The sequence below is a fragment of the Mobula birostris genome, chromosome 7 (genome assembly GCF_030028105.1).
Source record: "Mobula birostris isolate sMobBir1 chromosome 7, sMobBir1.hap1, whole genome shotgun sequence".
NCBI lineage: Eukaryota > Metazoa > Chordata > Chondrichthyes > Myliobatiformes > Myliobatidae > Mobula > Mobula birostris.
Genome location: NC_092376.1, coordinates 25,847,417 through 25,872,468, shown reverse-complemented (window position 1 = coordinate 25,872,468; position 25,052 = coordinate 25,847,417). Strand labels below are relative to the sequence as shown.

At 39.6% G+C, this 25,052-nt stretch overlaps 1 protein-coding gene across 8 annotated transcripts in view; it reads left to right on the top strand.

The window, feature by feature from the left end:
- LOC140200057 (inositol polyphosphate-4-phosphatase type I A) overlaps window positions 1–25,052 on the top strand; it is a 265,040-nt gene that overhangs the window by 213,296 nt on the left and 26,692 nt on the right. For 5 of the 8 annotated variants that reach the window (XM_072262755.1, XM_072262753.1, XM_072262756.1 and 2 more), the window contains 6 exons: window positions 1,002–1,242; window positions 9,883–9,915; window positions 12,310–12,482; window positions 13,995–14,118; window positions 18,058–18,184; window positions 21,080–21,220. In XM_072262755.1, coding sequence (XP_072118856.1) covers window positions 1,002–1,242; window positions 9,883–9,915; window positions 12,310–12,482; window positions 13,995–14,118; window positions 18,058–18,184; window positions 21,080–21,220 — 839 coding nt within the window. The remainder of the gene's footprint in view (window positions 1–1,001; window positions 1,243–9,882; window positions 9,916–12,309; window positions 12,483–13,994; window positions 14,119–18,057; window positions 18,185–21,079; window positions 21,221–25,052) is intronic. The other 3 variants (XM_072262760.1, XM_072262759.1, XM_072262761.1) reach the window with 3 other exon arrangements.

Sequence of the window (25,052 nt, the reverse complement as noted above, 5' to 3'; positions counted from 1 at the left end):
CGTTACCTAATTACTCATCTTGTGGTAAAGTTTTGGGGTTTATTTAAGTTATTTAATTGGGCAATGGTAAATCCTATAATGAGGTATATGTGTGTATTGTGAGAACTGACAGTAGAGTTTCAGATTGTGTGAAATGGAAGATAATTAATTAGCTTTTGGTTGGTCTAGGGGGAGCGGCTTAGCAGTTATAAGCCTCGAGTTACCAAGGCTTTGGGTTTTTTTTGTGTTTAGTCTGAGGGTGGCTGTTAACCAGACAGGTGACAATTGCAAGCTGTATATATATTATACTTTTTTCCCAGTTTTTTTCTTGTTTGATGTGGACGTCCAGGTTTTTGTTTTCCCACTATTTTTGTAAATAAAAGCACCTCAATCTATTTTTGCGACTCAAGCCATCTTGTTATTTTTCTTAGACAGTTGACCCACAGTTTTTGTGACACAATGATAAACGAGTACCATATGATAGCAAAGGACTGCTTTTGCATATTTGCTATTACTGTTCTTTCTGCAGGTAAGTAATCTCATTTATGATACAAGATCTCAAGTGATAATAAAGTGAAAAAATACCAAAACTTGGATGAAGAGTCATCAGATTGAATCTCTTACGAGCTCTTCTTTCAGTTAGTCCTGACGAAGGGTCTCAGCCCAAAATGTCGACTGTACCTCTTCCTAGAGATGCTGCCTGGCCTGCTGCGTTCACCAGCAACTTTGATGTGTGTTGCTTGAATTTCCAGCATCTGCAGAATTCCTCGTGTTTGCGAGATTGAAACATTAATTTGTTTTCTCTTTTTACAGATTAGATTAGATTAGATTAGATTCAACTTTATTGTCATTGTGCCGAGTACAGATACAAAGCCAATGAAATACAGTTAGCGTCTGACCTGAATACTTTGAGTGTTTTTATTTATTTAACCTTCAAATAATGTGTCAATAAAAATTCTTTTCTATTTAAACCAGATATTTTAGTGATTCAATATATAATTTTCTGTTTTGTTTCCTTTTAGGAGAAAGTGTGGCTTAATGTTGATAAAAGTTTGGACTGTATTATTCAGAGGGTAGACAAACTTCTCCAGAAGGAGCGGTTACGTAGTGAGAGCAGTGAAGATGTTTTTCACTGTGATATTACTTCTACCAGCAAGAAAGGTAACCAGGGGCATCGTGCATACTGGATAAATCCAGGGGCCTTAGATGAGAAATGTTCTCAATCTCCACCATCATGTCGTTCTTCCAGTAAGAGAGCTGCGTGTGAGTGAACATTACCATTTGTTCTTCATGCTAACCCTTGGTACGTTCAGTTAAATGATGTTGTTGGAAATAATTAGAAGTAAGCAATCCTGATCTGAAGATAAATAAATGAGACATTCATGCTTGGCATGAATTGTTGATAGCCAGTAGGGTGCCATTTCATTCCAGTTAGAATTTCTGCCAGCAAAACTGCTTTCCTTCAGTTTCTGAAGCAAGATTGTTCAAAATAATTCTAGATCAACAAATAGGAATGCCTGTTGCATTCTTGACTTTTCACTTTATCCCTCCTGTTAGCCTCCTACCCACCCCTCCTCAAAGTTCCTACCATGATGGCTAATAAAGAATGCATGGGCTCCTCTCGCAACAAACTGACACCAGATTTGTGTGTTGAATAGCCTTAAACTACAAATTCTGAAACTAAATTCCCTACTCCTTGCCACCCTTAATTAAAGAGTCACACTTTAAAGCAGGGCTTCCCAACCTGGGGTCCACAGACCCCTTAGTTAATAATAGGGATACATGGCATTAAAAAAAAGGTTGGGAACCCCTGATTTAAAGGGAGTGTTACAGTAATTTATCCCAATATCCTTGCATCAAAGTAATTTTTTTCTTTAGGCTTGATTGACATGAATTTGTTTTACAACAAATAAACAAACTGCACTTTAAGATATGTAATCTGCAAGTGAGCATTTTATAAATTGTTTTTTTGAGACATATTCCAGTAAAACCATTGATAAGATAGTGCTGATCCTGGGACTATAAGGGTAATGTCCATAATCATTTAAAATAAAACTGAGGATCTAATTCCACCCATTTGTTTATCCTGAATGATCCAGATTGATTGGCCTCTTTCACTGAACTTACCAAGGATTAGTTTCCATTTCATATTTTCCTAATTTCATATATTGGTATTTTTAATAGTCTCATCATGCTTTTGGCTTTGCTTGACCTTTCTCACTCTGCTAACCATCTTTACATTTACTGTTGTTCAATGAGCAACTTCAGCTTGTTCAAGTAGTAATAAACTTAAGGTTTGTTTTTGACATCCTGTCATCAAATCCCTGACATGATTTGCTTTATGCTGTGCTCATGCCAGAAGACATTATCTGAAATGAGAAAGTAACATGTTTTAAATTAATAGATCCACTCATATCTCCTGGAATATGGCCCAAGTGTCAGCTCTAATAATTTATATATATTGGGTGAAAAGGTAAAACTCTTCCTTTCACCGTAATAACATCTTACCCATTTATGCATCAGTTAAGAGTGTCAGATGCACAAGTACAAAAATTTTTATAACTGTTCCATGTGAGAGCAGATCTTAAATTGTCATCAATCCACCTTTGATTAATTTTTTTTAGGTTAGATTATGAGGACACTCATTATTCTTATTCAAAATAAGAATTATACAACTTTCTATCAGATCTTCAGAAATGTCATGCCTTGCTGTCAGGCCTGTTTTCCCTTCTGGATATTTAAAATAGAAATGTAGATTATGATTGAAATGTGAAATTGAAATATCAACCCGACAGCTACCTCTCTGCCCCAAAATTGAATTTCAGAATGTTTTGTGTTCATTCTCGCAGTACTGAAGCACTGATCATTACAAACCACAAATACTAGTTTATCGTTTTTCCTCATACATGACAGTTCTTGGCAAAACTCTTCATAGATAAATGGTGTAATGCAAATGACTTTCATGATTTCAGAATAAACTTGTGCCTGAAACAATGTACACCATCTGTGGTTGTTGACCTCCCTCAAAAGCTATCCCTTTTTTATGTATATAAAATTGTTAGTTTCATTCTTAAAGAGATTCAGCAATAAAATTTCTGGTTTATAGAAACGTGCTTTCAATGCTTACAAAGTCGTCTTTCATCTTTGTTTCAAATCTGTGCTTAAAAATATTCTTATCTCATGCCCATAATCTGTGTGTATGTGCCTGTGTGTGACCTTTTAGTACTTGTAAGCAGCAATAGCTTGCATCTGTTTTGAGGGTGGACTGATGCTATGGCAGTCCTGGAATTGGTATAACAACAAGAAAATAAATTAATAAATCAGTATACTGGTGTGTTCAAAACCAGTTGCGTCTACCTTGCAACAAAAACCTTAAAAAAGCTTTTAAAGTTTTTTAAAGCCACAGTGGTCAGGTTCTTGGCACAGTCTAGCTCTGTAGCTCAGAAGGGAAAAGGGAAGAAGAGGTAAGCTGCAGTGATAGGAGATTCATTGGTAAGGAGAACAGAAAGAAGGTTCTGTGGATGAGAATGAGATTCCAAGATGTTATGTTGCTTCCTGGGTGCCAGGGTTAGGGACATCTCAGATCGAATCCACAGCACTCTTAACTGGAAGGGTGAGCAACTTGATACTCTAGTCCACATTGGTACCAATGGCATGGGTAGGGGGTAGGAGGAAGGACGAAGTCCTACATTGTGAGTTTAGGGAGTTAGGTGCTACGTTAATAAAGAACAGGAGCTCCAGGGTTTAATCTCAAGATTGCTACCCGTGCCATGTGCTAGTGAGGCCAGAAGTAGGAAGATCATACAGTTTTTAACACATGGCTAAGGAGTTGTTGCAGGAGGGAGAGCTTCATATTTTAGGATCATTGGGCTCCCTTCCAGGGTAGGTGGACCTGTACATTAGAGGCAGTTTGCACTTGGAGGGGGGGAGCAGCAGTGGGGAGGGTTCCAGCTAGAGCTGCAGAGGAATGGGAGCCAGAACACCAGAACAGGTAGTGAAGTGGGTGTGGAGAAAGATGTTGTTACATACAAAGTCGGGAATCAAAAGGTTGAGCATGGCGGGACATGCTCTGAGCTGCGTATATTGCAATGCAAAGAGTATTGTAGGAAAGGAGGATGAGTTTAAGGCATGAATCAACACATGGAATTATGATATTGTAGCCATTAGTAAGACTTGGTTGCAACAGGGGCAGGACTGGCAGTTCAGTGTTCTGGGATTCCACTGTTTTAGACGTGACAGAGCAGGATGGGTTAAAGAGGGAGGAATGACATTAATAGTCAGGGAAAATGTCACACCGGTGCTCAAATAGGACAGACTGGAGAGCTTGTCTAGTGAGGCTTTATGGGTAGAACTGAGGTATAAGAAAGATATGACACTACAACAATTGTTCATCCCAGTTTGGCAAAAGAATAAATCAAGGAAGGTAGTGCACCCGTGGCTGACAAGAGAAATTAGGGATAGTATCAACTCCAAAGAAGAAGCATACAAATTAACCAGAGAAAGTGGATCACCTGAGGACTGGGAGAAATTCAGAGTTCAGCAGAGGAGGACAAAGGGCTTAATTAGGAAGGGGAAAAAAGATTATGAGAGAAAACTGGCAGGAAACATAAAAACGGACTGTAAAAGCTTTTATAGATATGTGAAAAGGAAAAGACTGGTAAAGACAAATGTAGGTCCCCTGCAGACAGAAACAGGTGAATTGATTATGGGGAGCAAGGACATGGCAGACCAATTGAATAATTACTTTGGTCTGTCTTCACTAAGGAGGACATAAATAATCTTCCAGAAATAGTAGGGGACAGAGGGTCCAGTGAGATGGAGGAACTGAGCGAAATATATGTTAGTAGGGAAGTGGTGTTAGGTAAATTGAAGGGATTGAAGGCAGATAAATCCCCAGGGCCAGATGGTCTGCATCCCAGGGTGCTTAAGGAAGTAGCCCAAGAAATAGTGGATGCATTAGTGATAATTTTTCAAAACTCGTTAGATTCTGGACTAGTTCCTGAGGATTGGAGGGTGGCTAATGTAACCCCACTTTTTAAAAAAGGAGGGAGAGAGAAACCGGGGAATTATAGACCGGTTAGCCTAACGTCGGTGGTGGGGAAACTGCTGGAGTCAGTTATCAAGGATGTGATAACAGCACATTTGGAAAGCGGTGAAATGATCGGACAAAGTCAGCATGGATTTGTGAAAGGAAAATCATGTCTGACGAATCTCATAGAATTTTTTGAGGATGTAACTAGTAGAGTGGATAGGGGAGAACCAGTGGATGTGGTATATTTGGATTTTCAGAAGGCTTTTGACAAGGTCCCACACAGGAGATTAGTGTGCAAACTTAAAGCACACGGTATTGGGGGTAAGGTATTGGTGTGGGTGGAGAGTTGGTTAGCAGACAGGAAGCAAAGAGTGGGAATAAACGGGACCTTTTCAGAATGGCAGGCGGTGACTAGTGGGGTACCGCAAGGCTCAGTGCTGGGACCTCAGTTGTTTACAATATATATTAATGACCTGGATGAGGGAATTAAATGCAGCATCTCCAAGTTTGCGGATGACACGAAGCTGGGTGGCAGTGTTAGCTGTGAGGAGGATGCTAAGAGGATGCAGGGTGACTTGGATAGGTTGGGTGAGTGGGCAAATTCATGGCAGATGCAATTTAATGTGGATAAATGTGAAGTTATCCACTTTGGTGGCAAAAATAGGAAAACAGATTATTATCTGAATGGTGGCCGATTAGGAAAAGGGGAGGTGCAACGAGACCTGGGTGTCATTATACACCAGTCACTGAAAGTGGGCATGCAGGTACAGCAGGCGGTGAAAAAGGCGAATGGTATGCTGGCATTTATAGCGAGAGGATTCGAGTACAGGAGCAGAGAGGTACTACTGCAGTTGTACAAGGCCTTGGTGAGACCACACCTGGAGTATTGTGTGCAGTTTTGGTCCCCTAATCTGAGGAAAGACATCCTTGCCATAGAGAGAGTACAAAGAAGGTTCACCAGATTGATTCCTGGGATGGCAGGACTTTCATATGAAGAAAGACTGGATGAACTGGGCTTGTACTTGTTGGAATTTAGAAGATTGAGGGGTGATCTGATTGATCTGATAAGATCCTAAAGGGATTGGACAGGCTAGATGCAGGAAGATTGTTCCCGATGTTGGGCAAGTCCAGAACGAGGGGCCACAGTTTGAGGATAGAGGGGAAGCCTTTTAGGACCGAGATTAGGAAAAACTTCTTCACACAGAGAGTGGTGAATCTGTGGAATTCTCTGCCACAGGAAACAGTTGAGGCCAGTTCATTGGCTATATTTAAGAGGGAGTTAGATATGGCCCTTGTGGCTACGGGGGTCAGTGGGTATGGAGGGAAGGCTGGGTCGGGGTTCTGAGTTGGATGATCAGCCATGATCATAATAAATGGCGGTGCAGGCTCGAAGGGCCGAATGGCCTACTCCTGCACCTATTTTCTATGTATGTTTCTATGTATGATCATGTTAATAGGATTATATTATAGACCACCCAACAGACTGCAGAATTTAGAGGACCAAATTTGTAGAGAAATCGCAGACTATTGCAAGAAATGTATGGTTGTGATAGTATATGTTTTTCAACTTTCCATATTTTGACCGGGAGTCCCATACTGTAAAAGAGCTGAATGGGAAAGAGTTTGTCAAATGCGTTCAGGAAAGTTTCCTTAATCAGTATATAGAAATCTCAACTAGAGAGACTGTGATACTAGATCTCCTGTTTGGGAATGAGGCAGGCAGATTACAGAAGTTTGTGTAGGGGAACACTTTGTATCATAATGCCAATAGTTTCAAAGTAAATATGCAAAAAGATAGATCTAATATGTGGGTTGAGATTCTAAATTGAAGAAAGGATCCACCAACTGTGGATTGGGGCAGATTGTTTTCTGGCAAAGGTGTAGGCCTTCATCAGTGAAATTTCAACAGTACAGAGTTTGTATATTCCTGTCAGAATAAAAGGCAAGGATAACAGGTTTACAAAACCTTTGCTTTCAAGAGATGTTAAGGCCCTGGTTAAGTGAAAAAGAGGTACGTAGCAGGAAAAAGCAGGTAGGAGCAAATGAGATAATTGAGTATATGAAATGCAAGAGAAAACTTAAGGAAATCAGGAGGGCTAAAAAGAAGGCATGGGGTTGCTTTAACAGGCAAGGTGAAGTAGAATTTAATGATTTCTTCAGATATGTTAAGAGCAAAGTTGATGAACCAGGAAAGTTGACAGAAGCAAATCAGCGAGATGTTGTTTACATGGACTTTAGTCAAGCCTGTGACAAGATCCCACGTGAGAGTTTGATCAAGAAGGTTCAGTCACTTGGCTTCCAAGATGAGGTAGTAAATTAGATTAGATATTGGCTTCGTGGGAGAAGCCACAGAGTGGTAGTAGATGGTTGTCTCTCTGACTGGAGGCCTGTAATTAGTGGTGTGCAACAGGAATTGGTGCTGGGTTTATTGTTCTAATCTGCATCAACGATCTGGATGATAATGTGGTAAACTGTATAAGAAAATTTGCGGGTGATACCACGTTTGGGGTGTAGAGGATACGAGCACAACTATCATAGCTTGCAGCAGGATCTGGACCAGCAGGAAGAATGGGCTGAAAAATGGCAGATGGAATTTAATGCAGACAAGTGTGAGGGTTGCACTCTGGGAGGACTATTCAAGGCAGATCTTGCACAGTGAGCAGTAGGGCACTGAGGAGTGCGGTAGAACAGAGGAATCTGGGAATAAAGGTCCATAATTCCTTAAAAGTGGTGTCACAGATAGATAGGGTCGTAAAGAAAGTTTTTGGTCCTTCATAAATCAAAGTATTAAGTACAGGAGATGAGTTATGATATTGAAGTTGTATAAGACATTGGTGAGACTAATTCGGAGTATTATGTGCAGTTTTGGTCACCTACCTGCAGGAAAAATGTAAATAAGGTTGAAACAGTGCAGAGAAAATTTACAAGGATGTTGCCAGGGCTTGAGGATCTGAGTTATAAGGAAAGATTGAATCGGTTTGGACTTTATTCCCTGGAACAGTTAAAATTGAGGGGAAATTTGATAGAGGTCTACAAAATTATGAGGGGTATAGATAGGGTAAATGCAAGCAGGCTTTTTTCACTGAGGTTGGGTGAGACTACAACTAGAGGTCATGGGTTAAGGGTGAAAGATGGAATGTTTAAGGGGAACATGAGAGGAAACTTCTTCACTCAGAGGATGGTGATAGTGTGGAACGAGCTGTCAGCACAAATGGTGGACGTGGGTTTGATTTCAACATTTAAGAGAAATTTGGATGGTTACATGGATGGGAGTGGTATGGAGGGCTATAGTCTGGGTGCAGATCGATGGAACTAGACAGATTAATGGTTCAGCAAGGACTAGCTCTGCCAAGGACCTGTTTCTGTGCTGTAGTATTCTATGACTCTAAATGAATCCATTTAAAATTGGTTTTAATTTCAGCAAAATGAGAGACAGTGATGATGATTACTTTGTAGTTACCTCAAATTAAATGTGCTTTATGGATTGATGTAGCCCAGTTTAAGCATGTGCAAAAAAAAAAATGCATTTCCTTTGCTGATATTAATTCCCTGTGACTCCATATTATCTCCACCCAGGGTTTTGTTATATTTGTGGCTTACTATATACAATCCTCGTGGAAATTGTTCTATACTATGTTTGATTTAAGTTCTGGAGTGCTGAGATTCATTTGAAATTGGCACTCTCATTTTCACTGAAATGTCACTGACCATGATTGGTTTTTAAGTAGCTTTAAAATGAACAAATGACCACAAAAGAAACATTGTCTCCTTGATATGAAAAACAGCTTTAAAGGGCAACTCTATCCTTTGCATTGACTAGCGCATGCTATGTGATTAGGCTGCTGCCTTTGGTACTTGCTTCCACATCTGGGCATTTTAATTTTTAAAAAATTGTTATAAGAGTTAGTGTTTACTTCAATGTATTACATCCAAAGATGACATACTTGCTGGAGCCTGGAATTATTAAAATAATTTATTTCCTAACCAACCATGAGTAGACATGGGTAGCGATACTTCCTATTGTTTCATTATTTGACAAAGAATCTACTTAATGTTCTTCCCAGATATGAAAAAAATTTAAAAATCGGTGCAATTAAATTATAATTTCCTGGATCACTTGAGACATTTTCTAAAATTTTCTAAATAGTGAAGAAGAGATCAAACTTTATCTTTCTCTATCGTATATTTCTGGAGTCTTTTCATATATTTATACTTTAGCTGGTGAGGAAATTAATGCAACAGTTCTGCTCCCAATCTTCTTGATGAATTAGTATGGAACAAGTGATTATGCCTCTGTAGCTTCCAACGCTTATGACCAAATTCAAAGCTAGGGTCTGGAAGTTTGCATGCTCTCCCTGTGACTAAATGGGATTAATGGATAGAGTCAACAATGTCCAGTAATATTTCCTTTATAATATAGGTACATAATATGCACAACAGGTTAAGATATTACCTACAGTTTTTAAATCAAACATTGAACTGCTTTCCATTTCCACACTGTGCACTACTAATTGTAATGAAACTTAAATAAATTTCCTTTGTCATGCATTTAAAATATTTGTATTGATGTAGCAGTAATTTTCGATGCAGGATTTTGATGTTATGTTGCCCAGTTTGGAGGTTTGTTAATGTCAATTGGATATACTTTGAAAAGGCAACCTCAGATACAATTTGTGTGGAAAATGCCCAGGTGTAGTCAGTGTTGCACCAAAATGCTCTTGCTCTCTGAACCTGTTTGCTTGCTCCTTTGTCAGTGCTGAGTGCCAAATACCTCATGGTAAAATACTTCCAAAGAAAAGCAAGTAGGTCTGCTTGTTAGTAGAAAAAGTGCTGCTTCTAATCATGCATGTGCACCTCCATTTTCTGTGCAGATTGCCACTCCACTGCAGAGGAGCCCTCTGAAGGTATGTGTGTTTTCCACACCTGTTCACCAGCCAGTTTCTGCTTTTTTCATATCTAACCTGAGTTGCATTAAATGCATTATGTTTTGCGCATAGATGCTTCAGCTTTGAATAGCTGACCTCTGAATTTGTATTTGTTATTTCTGGAACATCAAGCTGTATTTAATCACAACTTCTGTTCCACTTTTAGAAAATTTCATTGAATGTAATCTCTTTTATTCTTATCCATTTTTTTGAATTTCAGTTAATTGTCGACAAATCTCTGCAAATCAGAATTTTAGAGAAGTATGAAAGCTGAAATCAAATTTTCTTTGTTAACTTAGCTGTGGATGGGAAGAAGAAGCATTTCTATTCCCCGTGGAGGGATCACTGAGGAGTGTAGCCTATTACTTAAAAGCAGAAAATGGTGAATAAACACATGCTCAACAGAGTTAATGTATCAGATTATGGGTTTCTCAATGGAAGCCCATCCTGCAAAGTGTTTCTCAAATCCTGAGATGTTTGTTACAGGTGTCTACCCTCGTATTTTTGTTTATTTTTAGTCTATTGGCTACAGTAGGTAACTAATAATCAACTGCTATGAGTAGGAATTACCTCATGGCAAATTATGTAATTGGCACCAATAGCTTTAGTGTTTTGTGGGTGCACACCAGCTAACTAGCTCTTACTTTATTTAAAAATAATAAATGAATGATTAAAAGCCTTTAAGAGATGGAACATGCCATTTTTACTTGATCTGGCTCATGCTAGTTCCACAGTATGTGGTTGAATCATAATGCTGTTAATTGTGTAAGTGTATAACTCTCACACCATGGTCAATGTGTCTGAAATTCATAGCACTTTAATAGGTTATTTCTTTCCCCATATTTATTGCACTGTCCATGACTGATCTGTGATCTAAGGCTCTTTACCCTTTAGTGTATTTGTTTAATAAAAAGCCATCAATCTCAGATTAAAAATTAACAGAATGGAAAAGATTTCAACTTGAGTCTTTGTGTATAGATATAGTTTCCAATTTTACTCCTGAATGATCTGGCTCTGTAATTTAGGGCTATACACCAGAGTCCTAGACTCCCTGACTATTAGAAATAAACATTCTCCACCTACTTTATTAGGTGTTATTGGTGGTTTCTGTTTGTAATTTGGTTTGATCAATAATTATTGATCAAGCTAATCCTTAATTGTTATGTTCTCAGGAATTTAAAATGTTAATTAGACTTACTCTATTTATAATTTTGCATCACTTCAATCTATAGTGTTTATAACATCTCTCTTTGTCTCATCAGAAAACTTAGGAGTATAACATCCTGTACAAAGGTCCAAGTTATTTATAAACCCTGTAAATGGGTTCAGTCCTTGCATATTCTGGCTATGTATCACTTGACAAAACCCATCAATTTGAATACCTTCCATTAGCTCTTTCTGTTTTCTAATGCTGAACTCATTTCCTGTTAATAATTGTCAAAGGAAATGTGGAGACTACCTTTCTTAAAAAAAATATTTTTTTTGGGTACCTAAAGAACAATAGGGAAAGATGTGCCTTGCAGGCAGCTGATTTTAGGCAATGATATTTCATGATTTTTTTTTAGTATAAACGTGTCAAGTTACAACGATGCAAATACTTTCTTTAAGATGGCTGGAAATAAGCTTATAAGAAATCCCTTAACATGGTATAATATTAACTTTTAGTGCATGAGCAACTCATGCCTGCAGGTTATTTTGTTATATATAGTTTTAGTAAGTGTTAGTTTAAAAAGACAGTAATGTTGTTGGCATTATCAAAGAAAATGATATTTTTGCTGTTGGAGTTAAAAATTTCAAAGTATTTAAAGTTATTTGTGAATTTGCTAACGTACTGTTGTACATTCAGAACTTGAAATGACAATAATGGACAACAGCACCACAAACAATTTGAGCTCCCAAGATGAGACCCAAGAATGTTGCTATTTAAGTTATGAAGTACTTTTTTAAAATATGTTTTAAGCCATAGCTTAAGTATCTCCCCGCACTATTGAAATGAAGCATTGTAGAAAGCCAGATTTAATGTCTATAATTAAATATTATTCATTTTCAAAGAAGGGAAAAGCATGTGACCTTTAAGAGCTGACTGGTTGAAAATGAATGTTCTAACCAATGAATATACATGTGAAGCAAAGCAGAATCTCACATGACTTCCCACTTATAAATGCTAAAGTACACTACCTTACGAAGTTTTACAGAGAGACAATTCACAAAATACAGAAAGAACTATAAAGTGCATTTCCCCCTGATAAGCAGTGAAATTGTGCAGTCAATTCGATCCGTTTGTCCCTTTATTTTGGGCTTTTGATATGGTTGGTTGATAACTGTCTTAAAGTTGATTCTATGCATTTCTTTAATGAAATTCCTGTTTGATAGGTGAGTGGAGTGAAGCACTTTATCCTTTGCTGACGACACTCACGGAATGCGTAGCCATGATGAGTGACAAAGCAAAGAAAGCAATGGTGTTTCTCCTGATGCAAGATAGTGCCCCTACTATAGCAATGGATCTGACCATCCAGCACCGCAGAGATGTGGTCTTTTGTCAGACTGTAAGTTTGTGTGCAACACAACTTCTTTTCTTTTATGATTAATCCAAAATGCTTTGCTCTACTCTAACTTGTCAAAGTATATGTTTTGCCATCTGAGACTAACGAGCTCCTTCCAAACAATGCTGCAAAATAACCAGTTATAGTGGACTGCACTGAGACCCAGTATGATCTCAAAATTAACTCCATTGTTATCATCTTGAAAAGAATGCACAGTAATTGTGGCCACCTTCTGGCATTTAAAAGTGAAAGTCGTTTATTGTCAAATAGACAAGTACATGTATGCACAGGTGCAAAGAAAAACTTACTTGCAAAAGGCACATAGCACCATATGAGATGTATGTGTGTGGGACAGTCACAAATTATCACAAATGTGTTTCTTCTGTGCTCTCAAATTATTTATGTAGCAGCACAAAGCGGTGACAAGCCCCTCCGCCCAACAAGCTTGTGCCACCCAATTACACCTATGTGGTCAATTATCTTACTGACCTGTACGCTTTTGGAATATGGGGAGGAAAGCAGAGCACCCAGTGAAATCCATGGGGAGAACACACAAACTCCTTACAATGACGGAAAATTGAATCCAGGTTGTTGACGCTGTAAAGCATATGCTAACCACTACACTACTGCGATTCACCATCTCGTGATGTAATTGATGTTGCGGACTAAGTGAGATGCTTCAGTATTTCAAACAAGTACCAGCCCTTTCAAAGAGCTTCCCAGTTGTCTATTTTTCCATTGAAATAGGTCATTTTTTCTCTTTTTGAAGTCTATTGGATTTGTATTTGTGACCTATCAGATTCTGCCTGTAAAGCCTAGTCACTTGTGTTTCAAAATATTTTCCCTAACGTCTCCTGATTCTTCTGCTAGTCACCTTGATTCTGTAGATGTTGGTTTATCACCTTCGATCAATAGAAGTAAAATATTAACTAAATCTTTCAGGATTTCATGTCCTTATGACAATTATTTTCTTAGTCTGAGTCAGGGAACAACGCTCAACTTCCTGTATGCAAATATTTTGGGTGTTTTATACTCATTTATTGTTTTAGTTCATTTTTTATTAACCCAATACCTGTATCATTGCCCAGACAAGAACTGGTTTCCACAGCATTCCTGTAAATATTAGTCTTTTCCAATGTGGTTGTGGCTCAGATTTTTCACTCTTTAGGAACCATTTTCACCAATGTGGTTGTGGCTCAGATTTTTCACTCTTTAGGAACCATTTTCACCATTGTAATTCGTTTAAAAAAAACAAAGTCGTACTTCTTTTGGGCAATTTTACATATGATATTTTTGATATTTTCTTGCTAAAACACCAAGTGCTTGAGTAAGGGTCATTTTAGTCAAACTTGTTGATTTTCTTTCAACAAAGAATAGTGCTAAAGAAATAAGCTAGGAAGAGGAAAACAGAAAGTATTATTCAAGACCTCAAAAGCAAAGTCCCATGTTAAATAATATTATCTGATGATGTTCATGTTTTCATTAGATATCCATTTTTTTCCTTATACACTGTAGCTAACAGCCCTTATCTGTGGATTTATCATCAAACTAAGAAACTGCCTCCGTGATGATGGATTTTTGCGCCAGCTGTACACCATTGGCTTGTTGGCACAATTCGAAGGGCTTCTAAGCACATATGGTAATGATATTCATAAAACTTTTCTGCTGCAATGCCGCTTTCCATGTTTGACGTATTCTAAACACCATTGGAAATATTCATAATACTGGTTTCTTGCTTTCTTTTGCATTGGGATTAAAAACCAGATACAGTGGCAACAATGGTATGCATTTTCATAAAGCATGGTCCTGGGACCTTTGTTCCTGAAATATTATCATCATTGTATAAGTAGTGATCCACATAACTCAATGTTTAGTACATCCCTTTAGTTCTTTAACTACAGTTGCAAGAAAAGTTTGTGAACCCTTTGTAATTACCTGGTTTTCTGCATTAATTACTCATAAGATGTGGTCTGATCTTCGTGTAAGTCACAATAATAGACTAACACAATCTGCCTAAACTAATAACACAAAACAATTGTACTTCTTGTCAAAACTGAGTACACCATTTAAACAATCACAGTCTAGGTTAAAAAAAATGTGAATCTTTTGGGTAATGCCTTCTACAAAAGCTATTTGGAGTCAGGTGTTCCAATCAATGAGATGAGATTGGAGGTATGGGTTGTAGAGGTGGCCTGCCAAATAAAACAAGATGCACTAAGTCAGGTTACTGACAGAACCTGCTCTTCTTGAGAATGATCTGTTTATGTGCACCATGCTTCAATCAAAATAACTTTCAGAGTTCCTTAGAAGAAGAATTGTAGTGATGCATGAAGCTGGAAAAGGCTACAAAAGTTTTTCAAAGACCTGAACGTTCATCAGTCCACTGTTAGAGAAATTGTCTACAAATGGAGGAAGTTTGGTACTGTTGCTACTCTCCCTGGAAGTGGGCATCCTGCAAAGATCACACCAAGAGCACAGCATGCAATGCTGAAGGAGGTGAAAAAGAACCCAAGGGAACAGCAAAAGACCTGCAGAAATCTCAGGAACTTGCTAAAGTCTTGGGTCATGTGTTTGTTATTAGAAAAACATTGAACAATAGTGATGTTCATGGAAGGAGGCTACGGAGGAAACAACTTCTTTTCAAAAAAAAACATTGCTGCACGTCTCAAGTTTGCAAAAGATCCCTTGGATGTTCCACGATGCTCCTGGCACAATGTTCTGTGGACAGATGAGACGAAAGTTGAACTTTTAGGCAGAAATGCATACTGCTATGTTTGGAGGAAAAAAGGCACTACACACCAATACCAAGACCTCATCACAACTGTGAAGCATACTGGAAAGAGCGTTGTGGTTTGGGGCTGCTTTGCTGCCTCAGGGTCTAGACAGCTTGCAGTCATTGAGGGAGCAATGAATTCAAAATTGTATCAAGATATTTTACAGGAGAATGTCAGGGTAGCGGTCTGTCACCTAATGCTTAATAGAAGATAGATGATGCAACAAGACAATGATCCAAAACACAAGAGTAAATCAACAACAGAATGTTTTAAATAAGAAAATTGGTGTTTTGGAATGGCTAGGTCAGAGTCCAGACCTTAATGCAATTGAGATGCTGTGGTATGACCTGAAGAGGGCTGTTCATGCAAGGTATCTCAGATATATTGATGAACTGAAACAATTTTGTATGGAGGAATGGTCTAAAATTCCTCCTCACTGTTGTGTGTTTGATCAGCAGCTACAGGAAACGCTTGGTAGAGGTTACAGTAGACAATAGGTGAAGGAGTAGGCCATTCAGCCCTTCGAGCCAGCACCGCCATTCACTGTGATCATGGCTGATCATCCACTATCAGTATCCAGTTCCTGCCTTATCCCCATAACCTTTGATTCCACTTGCTTTTAGAGCTCTATCCATCTCTTTTTTGAAAGCATCCAGGGACTTGGCCTCCACAGCCTTCTGGGACAGAGCATTCCATATATCCACCACTCTCTGGGTGAAAAAGTTTTTCCTCAACTCCGTTCTAAATGGCCTACCCCTAATTCTTAAACTGTGGCCTCTGGTTCTGGACTCACCCATCAGCGGGAACATGCTTCCTGCCTGCATCGTGTCCAATCCCTTAATAATCTTATATGTTTCAATAAGATCCCCTCTCAGCCTTCTAAATTCTTGTGTATACAAGCCCAGTCGCTCCAATCTTTCGACATATGACAGTCCCGCCATCCCAGGAATTAACCTTGTGAACCTACACTGCACTCCCTCAATAGCAAGAATGTCCTTACTGCGGCTAAAGGAGGTTCTACCAGTTATTAAATACAAGAGTTCACATATTTATTCTAGCCTGGACTGTGAATGCTTTAATGAGCATTCTGCTGGTGATGCTTCACTACCAGATGAACTCAATGCCTTCTATGCATGCTTTGAAAACGAGTACACAACTACAGCTGTGAAAATCCCTGCTGCACCTGAGGACCCTGTGATCTCTGTCTCAGAGGCTGATGTTAGACTGTCTCTAAAGAAAGTGAATCCTTGCAAGGCAGAAGGTCCCAATGGAGTACCAGGTAAGGCTCTGAAAACCTGTGCCAACCAACTAGCGGGAGTAGTCAAGGTCATTTTCAACCTCTCACTGCTACGGGCAGAAGTTCCCACTTGCTACAAAAAAGCAACAATTATACCAGTGCCTAAGAAGAATAATGTGGGCTGCCTTAATGACTATTGCCCGGTATCACTCACATCGACAGTGATGAAATGCTTTGAGAAGTTGGTCATGACTAGACTGAACTCTTACCTCAGCAAGGACCTGGACTCATTGCAATTTGCCTTTCACCACAATAGGTCAACGGCAGACGCAATCTCAATGGCTCTCCACATGGCTTTAGACCACCTAGACAACACAAACACCTATGTCAGGATGCTGTTCATCGACTATAGCTCAGCATTTAATACTACCTTTCCCACAATCCTGATTGAGAAGTTGCAGAACGTGGGCCTCTGTACCTCCCTCTGTAATTGGATCCTTGACTTCCTAACCGGAAGATCACAGTCTGTGCGGATTGGTGATAACTTATCTTCCTTGCTGACGATCAACACTGGTGCACCTCAGGGGTGTGTGCTTAGCCCATGTACCATCAGGTAGGAGATACAGAAGCCTGAAGGTACACACTCAGTGATTCAGGAACAGCTTCTTCCCCTCTGCCATCCGATTCCTAAATGGACGTTGAAGCTTTGGGCACTACCTCACCTTTTTTTAATATATAATATTTCTGTTTTTGCAGATTTTTAAAATCTATTCAATATACGTGATTGATTTACTTGTTTATTTATTATTATGTTTTATTTTATTTATTATTTTTTTCTCTCTCTGCTAAATTATGTATTGCATTGAACTGCTGCTAAGTTAACAAATTTCACGTCACATGCCGGTGATAATAAGCCTGATTCTGAATCTGATATGTTCAATAGAGACATGAGAAGTATAATTGTTTGTGTTAGTTTAGGCAGATGGTGTTTATTGTGACTTGGATGAAGATCAGATCACACTTTATGAGTAAGTAATGCAAAAAAGCGGTAATCGTACAAGATTCACAAGTTTTTTCTTGCCACTGTAGATCTCAATAATAGTTTATGCAATTTTTTTTTAAAGAGTTGAATATGGGCTAAACTTTTAGCAAAAGACACTTCAGAAGTCAATTAGCAAGCTTGTATCTATCCATGTAAGTAATCACATTTTACTGCTTTACACTGTATTCATCCTCTGACATTACATGTCGATTTTGTTCAGGTTTCAAGTAATCCAGAAGCTTTTGTGTCCCACAATAGTTTCAATTTCCACTTTCATGCCTGTAATCTTTCTCTTTGCACCTACAATATATGATTCTGCTATAAATATAATGGGTGTTAGGGTTATGGCATATTAGGAGAATTTAGTGAACTTTTACAACTGCTTCCCTTTGCCACTTTGAGACTATTTAGTAAAAAAAGGAAAAAATGTTTCTTTGACTGCGGTGATGTTTTTTCCTCTCTAAAGTTGGAAAGTTACAGAAGTTGACCTAAGAACCATTATTAATAAACATGTAACTTGTGTAGGGGAAGAACTCGCTATGCTTGAAGATATGAGTACAGGAATTTCAGATTTGCGGAATGTGACGTTTAAGGTAATCCAGGCCATATCTGCTTCGTCAGTTGACATGCTGCCAGTCATCACTGGAAATAGGTGAGTAGGCTGGATTTTTTTTTTTGTAACAGGTTATGTCCAACAAATTTGATTAGTATAGGGAGACATCAGTTCATCACTTGACATGGTGAGCCAGAATTCTCTACAAGTTTAACAGCAGCAGGTATTAAGTTAAAACACTTATCTGCATCAGTGAACTCTATGCTGAGGGCAAGAAGACTAACATTAATTATGAGTTTTATACTATAGAAAGCAATATAATGGTCGGTATCACGTACCCTACCCAAAGCCTAATGAATGGTTGTAATTCTGTCTGCAGCCCAGATGATTATTGAAGGAAAAAGTCATACAACTTGGAAGCAGACTCAAATACACACTAACAATAAGCTACCTGTTTACACCAATCCTGTGTTAATCCTCTTTTATTCTTGCTACATTTCATGAAATCCCCCCAAATTCTACTACTTGTACATTAGGTACTATTTACACTGGTTGCTTAACCAACCAGCTTGCATGTCTTTGGGAAGTGGGAGGAAGCTAGAGCACCTCCAGGAAACCCAGTCGGGAAGCTGGAGAAAGTGTAAGCTGCACAAGGCATGATCCAGGTCGGGATTGAACCTGCGTCTCTGGTGATATGAGGTAACAGCTCTACTAGCTGCACAACTGAACTGGCTGATGTGTAACTCTATAACACATCTGTTGCTGCTGAATACAATCTGGCACTAATAATGGCCCAACCTTCCCTTGCAACAGAAATAGAGAATAATATGTCAAATTGTACTGGATCTAATCTGCCACCCAGACTCCACCTGGAGTTCAGCAATGGAATATCTACTCAGTGGCCACTTCATTAGGTATATATACGCTGGCTGGGCCATGTACACCGCATGTCAGACGGGAGGATCCTGAAAGACCTGCTATACGGGGAACTGGCCTCCGGCAAGAGAGCACAAGGGTGGCCCCATCTTTGTTTCAAAGACGTTTGCAAGTTTGAAGTCACTGAAAATGAACGTCGAGAGGTGGGAGGACGTCGCAAGCGATCGCTCTCACTGGAGGCTGGAACTACGCAGAGGTCTAAAAAGAGGAGAAGAGAAGCTGAGGCTTGCTGCTGAAGAAAAACACACTCGTCGGAAAAACAGCACCAAGACAACACCGGAGGACAGCGCCTTCAAGTGCAGTCGCTGCAGCCGAGATTGTCACTCCCGTGTGGGCTCTACAGCCACAACAGACGCTGCTCTAAGACAGACTGAAGCAAGATTTTCCAGGTGCAGATCCATGGTCTCGCGAGACTAACGGATGCCACCAGGTGCTCGTTAATGCAGATATCTAATCTGTCAGTCATGTGGTAGCAACTCAATACAGAAAAGCACGCAGACATGGTCAAAGGGATCAATTTTTGTTAATGGGAAAGAAATATGATTTAAGTGACATTTAGCTAATAGTGACATGTATTGCTCAAGAAATTTGCAATCCAGGTAAATCTGATACTTGCTTTCAACGCAAATGTTTGAATCATTGGCAGCTTCCCATGGAATCCCTGCCACAGCCAGTCCGATTCCCAGTGGAAATACACAGCTAGCCAAGCAGCATTTTGAGAGTGAAAGATAGTGAATAATTGTGACTGATGCATATTATTAGTAGTGATATGCAGGGACATCCCTTCAGAACTGAAATAAGGAGGAATTTCTTTAGCCAGAACTGGTGAATCTGTGGAATTCATTGCCAGAGATAGCTGTGGAGGCCAAGTCATTGGGTACATTTAAAGAAGAGGTTCATAGGTCCTTAATTAGTAAGGGCATCAAAGGTTATGGGGAGAAGGCAGGAGAATAGGGTTGAGAGGGGTAATATATCAGCATGATGGAATGGCAGAGGAAATTTCATGGCCAAATAACCTGATTTTGCTCCTATGTCTTATAGTCTAGCAGAAAAAGTGGGAAAGTGGAGAGAGAAGGAATGTAAGGTCTGAGACAAGGACAGCAAAGAGATTAAATGGTAAAAAGAATTATGGTACAGCATAAGGCTGTGGTGGAGTCTGTGGTGGCCAGTGCTATCATGTTTGCTGTTGTGTGCTGGGGCAGCAGGCTGAGGGTAGCAGACAGCAACAGAATCAACAAACTCATTCGTAAGGCCAGTGATGTTGTGGGGATGGAACTGGACTCTCTGACGGTGGTGTCTGAAAAGAGGATGCTGTCTAAGTTGCATGCCATCTTGGTCAATGTCTCCCATCCACTACATAATGTACTGGGTGGGCACAGGAGTACATTCAGCCACAGACTCATTCCACCAAGATGCAGCACTGAGTGTCATAGGAAGTCGTTCCTGCCTGTGGCCATCAAACTTTACAACTCCTCCCTTGGAGGGTCAGACACCCTGAGCTAATAGGCTGGGCCTGGACTTAGTTCATAATTTACATACTACTATTTAACTATTTATGGTTCTATTACTATTTATTATTTATGGAGCAACTGTAACGAAAACCAATTTCCCCCGGGATTAATAAGGTATGACTATAACTATGATTATGACTACGACTAAAACAGAAGGAGACGGAAAGAATAGAAATGATAAATAGCCCTAAAGTAATTTTTATAGGCACAGTAAAATCTGCAAACAGCTGCTGCTTGAATAAGTGGAGCAGAGATTATCATCTGAATTTCATGTTCAATGGGAAGGCTATAAAGCAGCTGAATAAAAAATAGTGATGTCATTTGAGTTTGCCAGAGGTCAGGAGTTTAAATTTTTGTCGCAGCACATTACGTATTTAGCGCTACTGTGCAAGCTTTCACTTCTGTTTTTGTTGCTGTTGATGACACTAACGTTCCATATTTAAAATTTCAACTACTAATATATTTGTTAGTCATTTCTAGTCGATGATTATGACCTGAAAGATCTTATGGGTTTTGCAGGCAAATAAATTTGCATTCTCCTTTTCAGAGATGGGTTTAATGTGCGAATTCCACTGCCAGGAGTGATGTTTGATGCCTTACCTCGGGAAATACAAAGTGGGATGTTACTTCGAGTGCAGCCAGTGCTATTTAATGTGGGGATCAATGAGCAACAAACACTTGCTGAAAAGTAAGTATTACCAAAAAACTTGGAACAGCGCAATAAATCCCAATATACCAAAACTCTAATGTAAAAGCAGAAGAAGCTTGTTATATTGGTTAGTACTTTTGGAAATATATCATTCTGTCAACATATAATCTATTTTTAAAACTTTTCAGGACAATAGAGCTAATGAACATTTAATTTGAATTGTAATCATCAAGTTACGCTTTTACTTTCAGGTTTCTGAAAACTTATCAAATAGTCCTATGTCTTGCTAAATAAATACTCAAGTGTGTGAGTTAATTCAATAAAGTAGTTATACTCCTAGAAATATCTCAGTTTATAATAAACACAGAAGAAGTCTAAGTAAAGGAATCAAAATCAGGTTTAATACCACTGGCATACAGTGGCATTCAAAAGTTTTGGCACCCCTGGTCAAAATTTCTGTTACTGTGAATAGTTAAGTGAGTAGAAGATGAACTGATCTCCAAAAGTCATAAAGTTAAAGATGAAACATTCATTTCAACATTTAAAGCAAGATTAGTGTATTATTTTTGTTTTGTACAAATTTAGAGTGAAAAACGGAAAGGAGCATCATGCAAAAGTTTGGGCACCCCAAGAGATTTGAGCTCTCATGTAACTTTTCCCAACATCTTAGACCTTAATTAGCTCATTAGGGCTATGGCTTGTTCACAGTCATCCTTAGGAAAAGCCAAGTGATGCAAATTTCAAAGCTTTATAAATACCCTGACTTCTCAAACCTTGTCCCAACAATCACCAGCCATGGGTACCTCTAAGCAGCTGCCTAGCACTCTGAAAATTAAAATAAATGATGCCCACAAAGCAAGAGAAGGCTATAAGAAGATAGCAAAGCATTTTCAGGTAGCCGTTTCCTCAGTTCGTAATGTAACTAAGAAATGGCAGTTAACAGGAACGGTGGAGGCCAAGTTGAGGTCTGGAAGACCAAGAAAACTTTCCGAGAGAACTGCTCATAAGATTGCTAGAAAGGCAAATCAAAACCCTCGTTTGACTGCAAAAGACCTTCAGGAAGATTTAGCAGACTCTGGAGTGGTGATGCCCAAATATGACCTTCATGAAAGAGTCATCAGAAGAAAACCTTTCCTGCGTCCTCACCACAAAATTCAGCGTCAGAAGTTTTCAAAGGAACATCTAAACAAGCCTGATGCATTTTGGAAACAAGTCCTGTGGACTGATGAAGTTAAAATAGAACTCTTTGGCTGAAATGAGCAAAGATATGTTTGGAGAAAAAAGGGTGCAGAAAAAAGGGTGCAGAATTTCATGAAAAGAGCACCTCTCCAACTGTTAACCACGGGGGTGGATTGATCATGCTTGCAAAACTGGTATGGAGGCTTCGATGCATAGGATTGAAAAAAAGTGGGCTGTGGACTCAGCCAGCACCATCATAGACACTAACCCCTCCAATGCTGAGGACATCTTCAAAAGGTGGTGCCTCAAAATGATCCTTATGAAGGACCCTCACCATCCAGGTTATGCCCTCTTCTCATTACTACCATTGGGGAGGAGGTACAGGAGTCTGAAGGTGCATACTCAACGTTTTAGGAACAGCGTGTAATCTACCATCAGATTTCTGAATGGTCCATGAACGCTACCTTACTATTTTGCTTTCTTTTTGTATAAATTATTTATTTTTTAAAATAGATTTTTATTGTAACTTAGTAATGTTTTAGATATTGCATTATGCAAAAGATACAAAAGCCTGAAAGTGCATATTAGCTGGCTCAAGGACAGCTTCTACCCCACTGTTTAAATACTATTGAATTGCCCCCACTCCGGACCATCAGAAGACTGTTTCTGACACCATCTCTAACCTCATCAACTCTGGAAAGCTCCCATCCACTGCCACCAAACTCATAGTTCCCTTACTCCGCACTGTTCACTCCTACGTCCTACCCAAGATCCACAAACCGGACTGTCCAGGAAGGCTTGTTGTCTCTGCCTGCTCCTGCCTCACTGAACTCGTCCTCGTACATCGATTCCATTTTATCCCCCTTGGTCTAGAATCTTTACACCTACATCTGCAATACTTCTCATGTCCTCGATCTCCTAGTAACTTTCAATTCTCTTGCCATGACCACCTCATTTTCACAATGGATATTCATTCCCTATACACTTCTATCCCATATCTAGAGGCTTCAAAGCTATCCACTCCTTTCTTGGCAACCATTTTCCCTCCACCACCACCCTCCTCCGTCTGGCAGAACTGGTCCCCACACTCAACAGTTCTTCCTTTGGCTCTTCCCACTTTCTCCAAACTCGAGGGGTAGCCATGGGCAGCCGCATGGGCCCCAGCGATGCCTGCCTTTTTGTTAGCTATGTACAACTTCATGCTGCTTCACACACCAATGTCAATTTTATTAAATTTGCCTTGAACTTCCACCCTGCCCTTAAATTCACTTGATCCACCTCCCTCCTCTTTCCTGATCTCTGGACACAAACTGTCAACTGACATTTTTTATAAACCTACTGCTCCCCATGTTTATCTTCTCTATACCTCTTCCCTCCCTATCTCCTGTAAAAATGCTATTCTCTTTTCCCAGCTCCTTCACCTCCATCACATCTGTTCCCAGGACTTGGCTTTCTGTTCCAGGACATCAGAGATGTCTTCCTTCTTCAAAGAATAGGGTTTCCCTCCGTCCACTATTGAACTATTAATGCTGCCCTCACCCGTGTCTCCTCCATTTCCCAAACATCCATGCTCACTCCATCTTTCCTCCACTTTAACAATGATAGAGTTCCTCTTGTCCTTACCTACCATCCTATCAGTAGTTCAATAGTTATGTTTAATATCAGAGAATGTATACAATATACCACTTGAAATTCTTACTTTCAGCAGACATCTTCAAAACAGAAGACAAAAGACCCCAAAGAATGAATAACAGTTAAAAACCTAAGAACCCGAAAGCCCCCTGCCCACCTTCCATGCACAAGCAGCATCAGCCCTCCCCCTTCCCCCCACTTATTCCAGCATAAAGCATCAGCATTCCCACCACCCACCACAACAGCAAAGCCCCCAGAGAGAGACCATGGTCTACAGTCCATTAAAAACCAACTGTTCAACATTTCGACATCCCACAGGCCCTCTCTCCTCTCTCCTCTCTCCCCCTCCCTGCTCACTCTCTTTCTCTCTCTCGCGCGCGCGCACACACACACACACACACACACACACACACACACACACACACACACACACACACACACACACACACACACACACGAGCCAGACAGATATCGCTCCTTCCACTGCGATGGGGAGACATCAGACACTATTTCAATGTTACAGTCAGTCTGATGCGTTGCTTTTTAATTTCAAGTTCCCCGATTTGAGAATCAGCAAATCAATTACTGAGTGTAGAGCCCTCCCGACATTCTTGCTGTCTTTGATGTTCCGGCTCCTGCTATGCTTCAGTATGTAACACGGTGAGAATTCAAGTCCAGAGGCCTGACTTTAGGCCGAACATGAACATGCCAAAATGCAGCCGATTGCCGAGCTCCAAGAACAGCCACAGGCCATCGCGCAGAACTGCAGTCTTTGAGTGCTGCTGTAGATCAAAGATCCCGATTAGCAACCCTGAAAAGGAAGGTAGACATTAGAATAGGAAGAATTTAACAGTTTTGCCGATGAGCTTGGGAGAAGTCGCCCTCTGGCGCCATCTTCAGTCTTCTGGCGTCCACATCCAACATCATCCTCCACAATTTCTGCTCTCTCCAAAGGGATCCTTTTTTCTTTTCAAATCTTTTTATTGTTATATACAGGAAAAATAACATGAGTACATCGAAGCAACAGCACTACAATGCCTCAAAAAAAACATTATCTTAA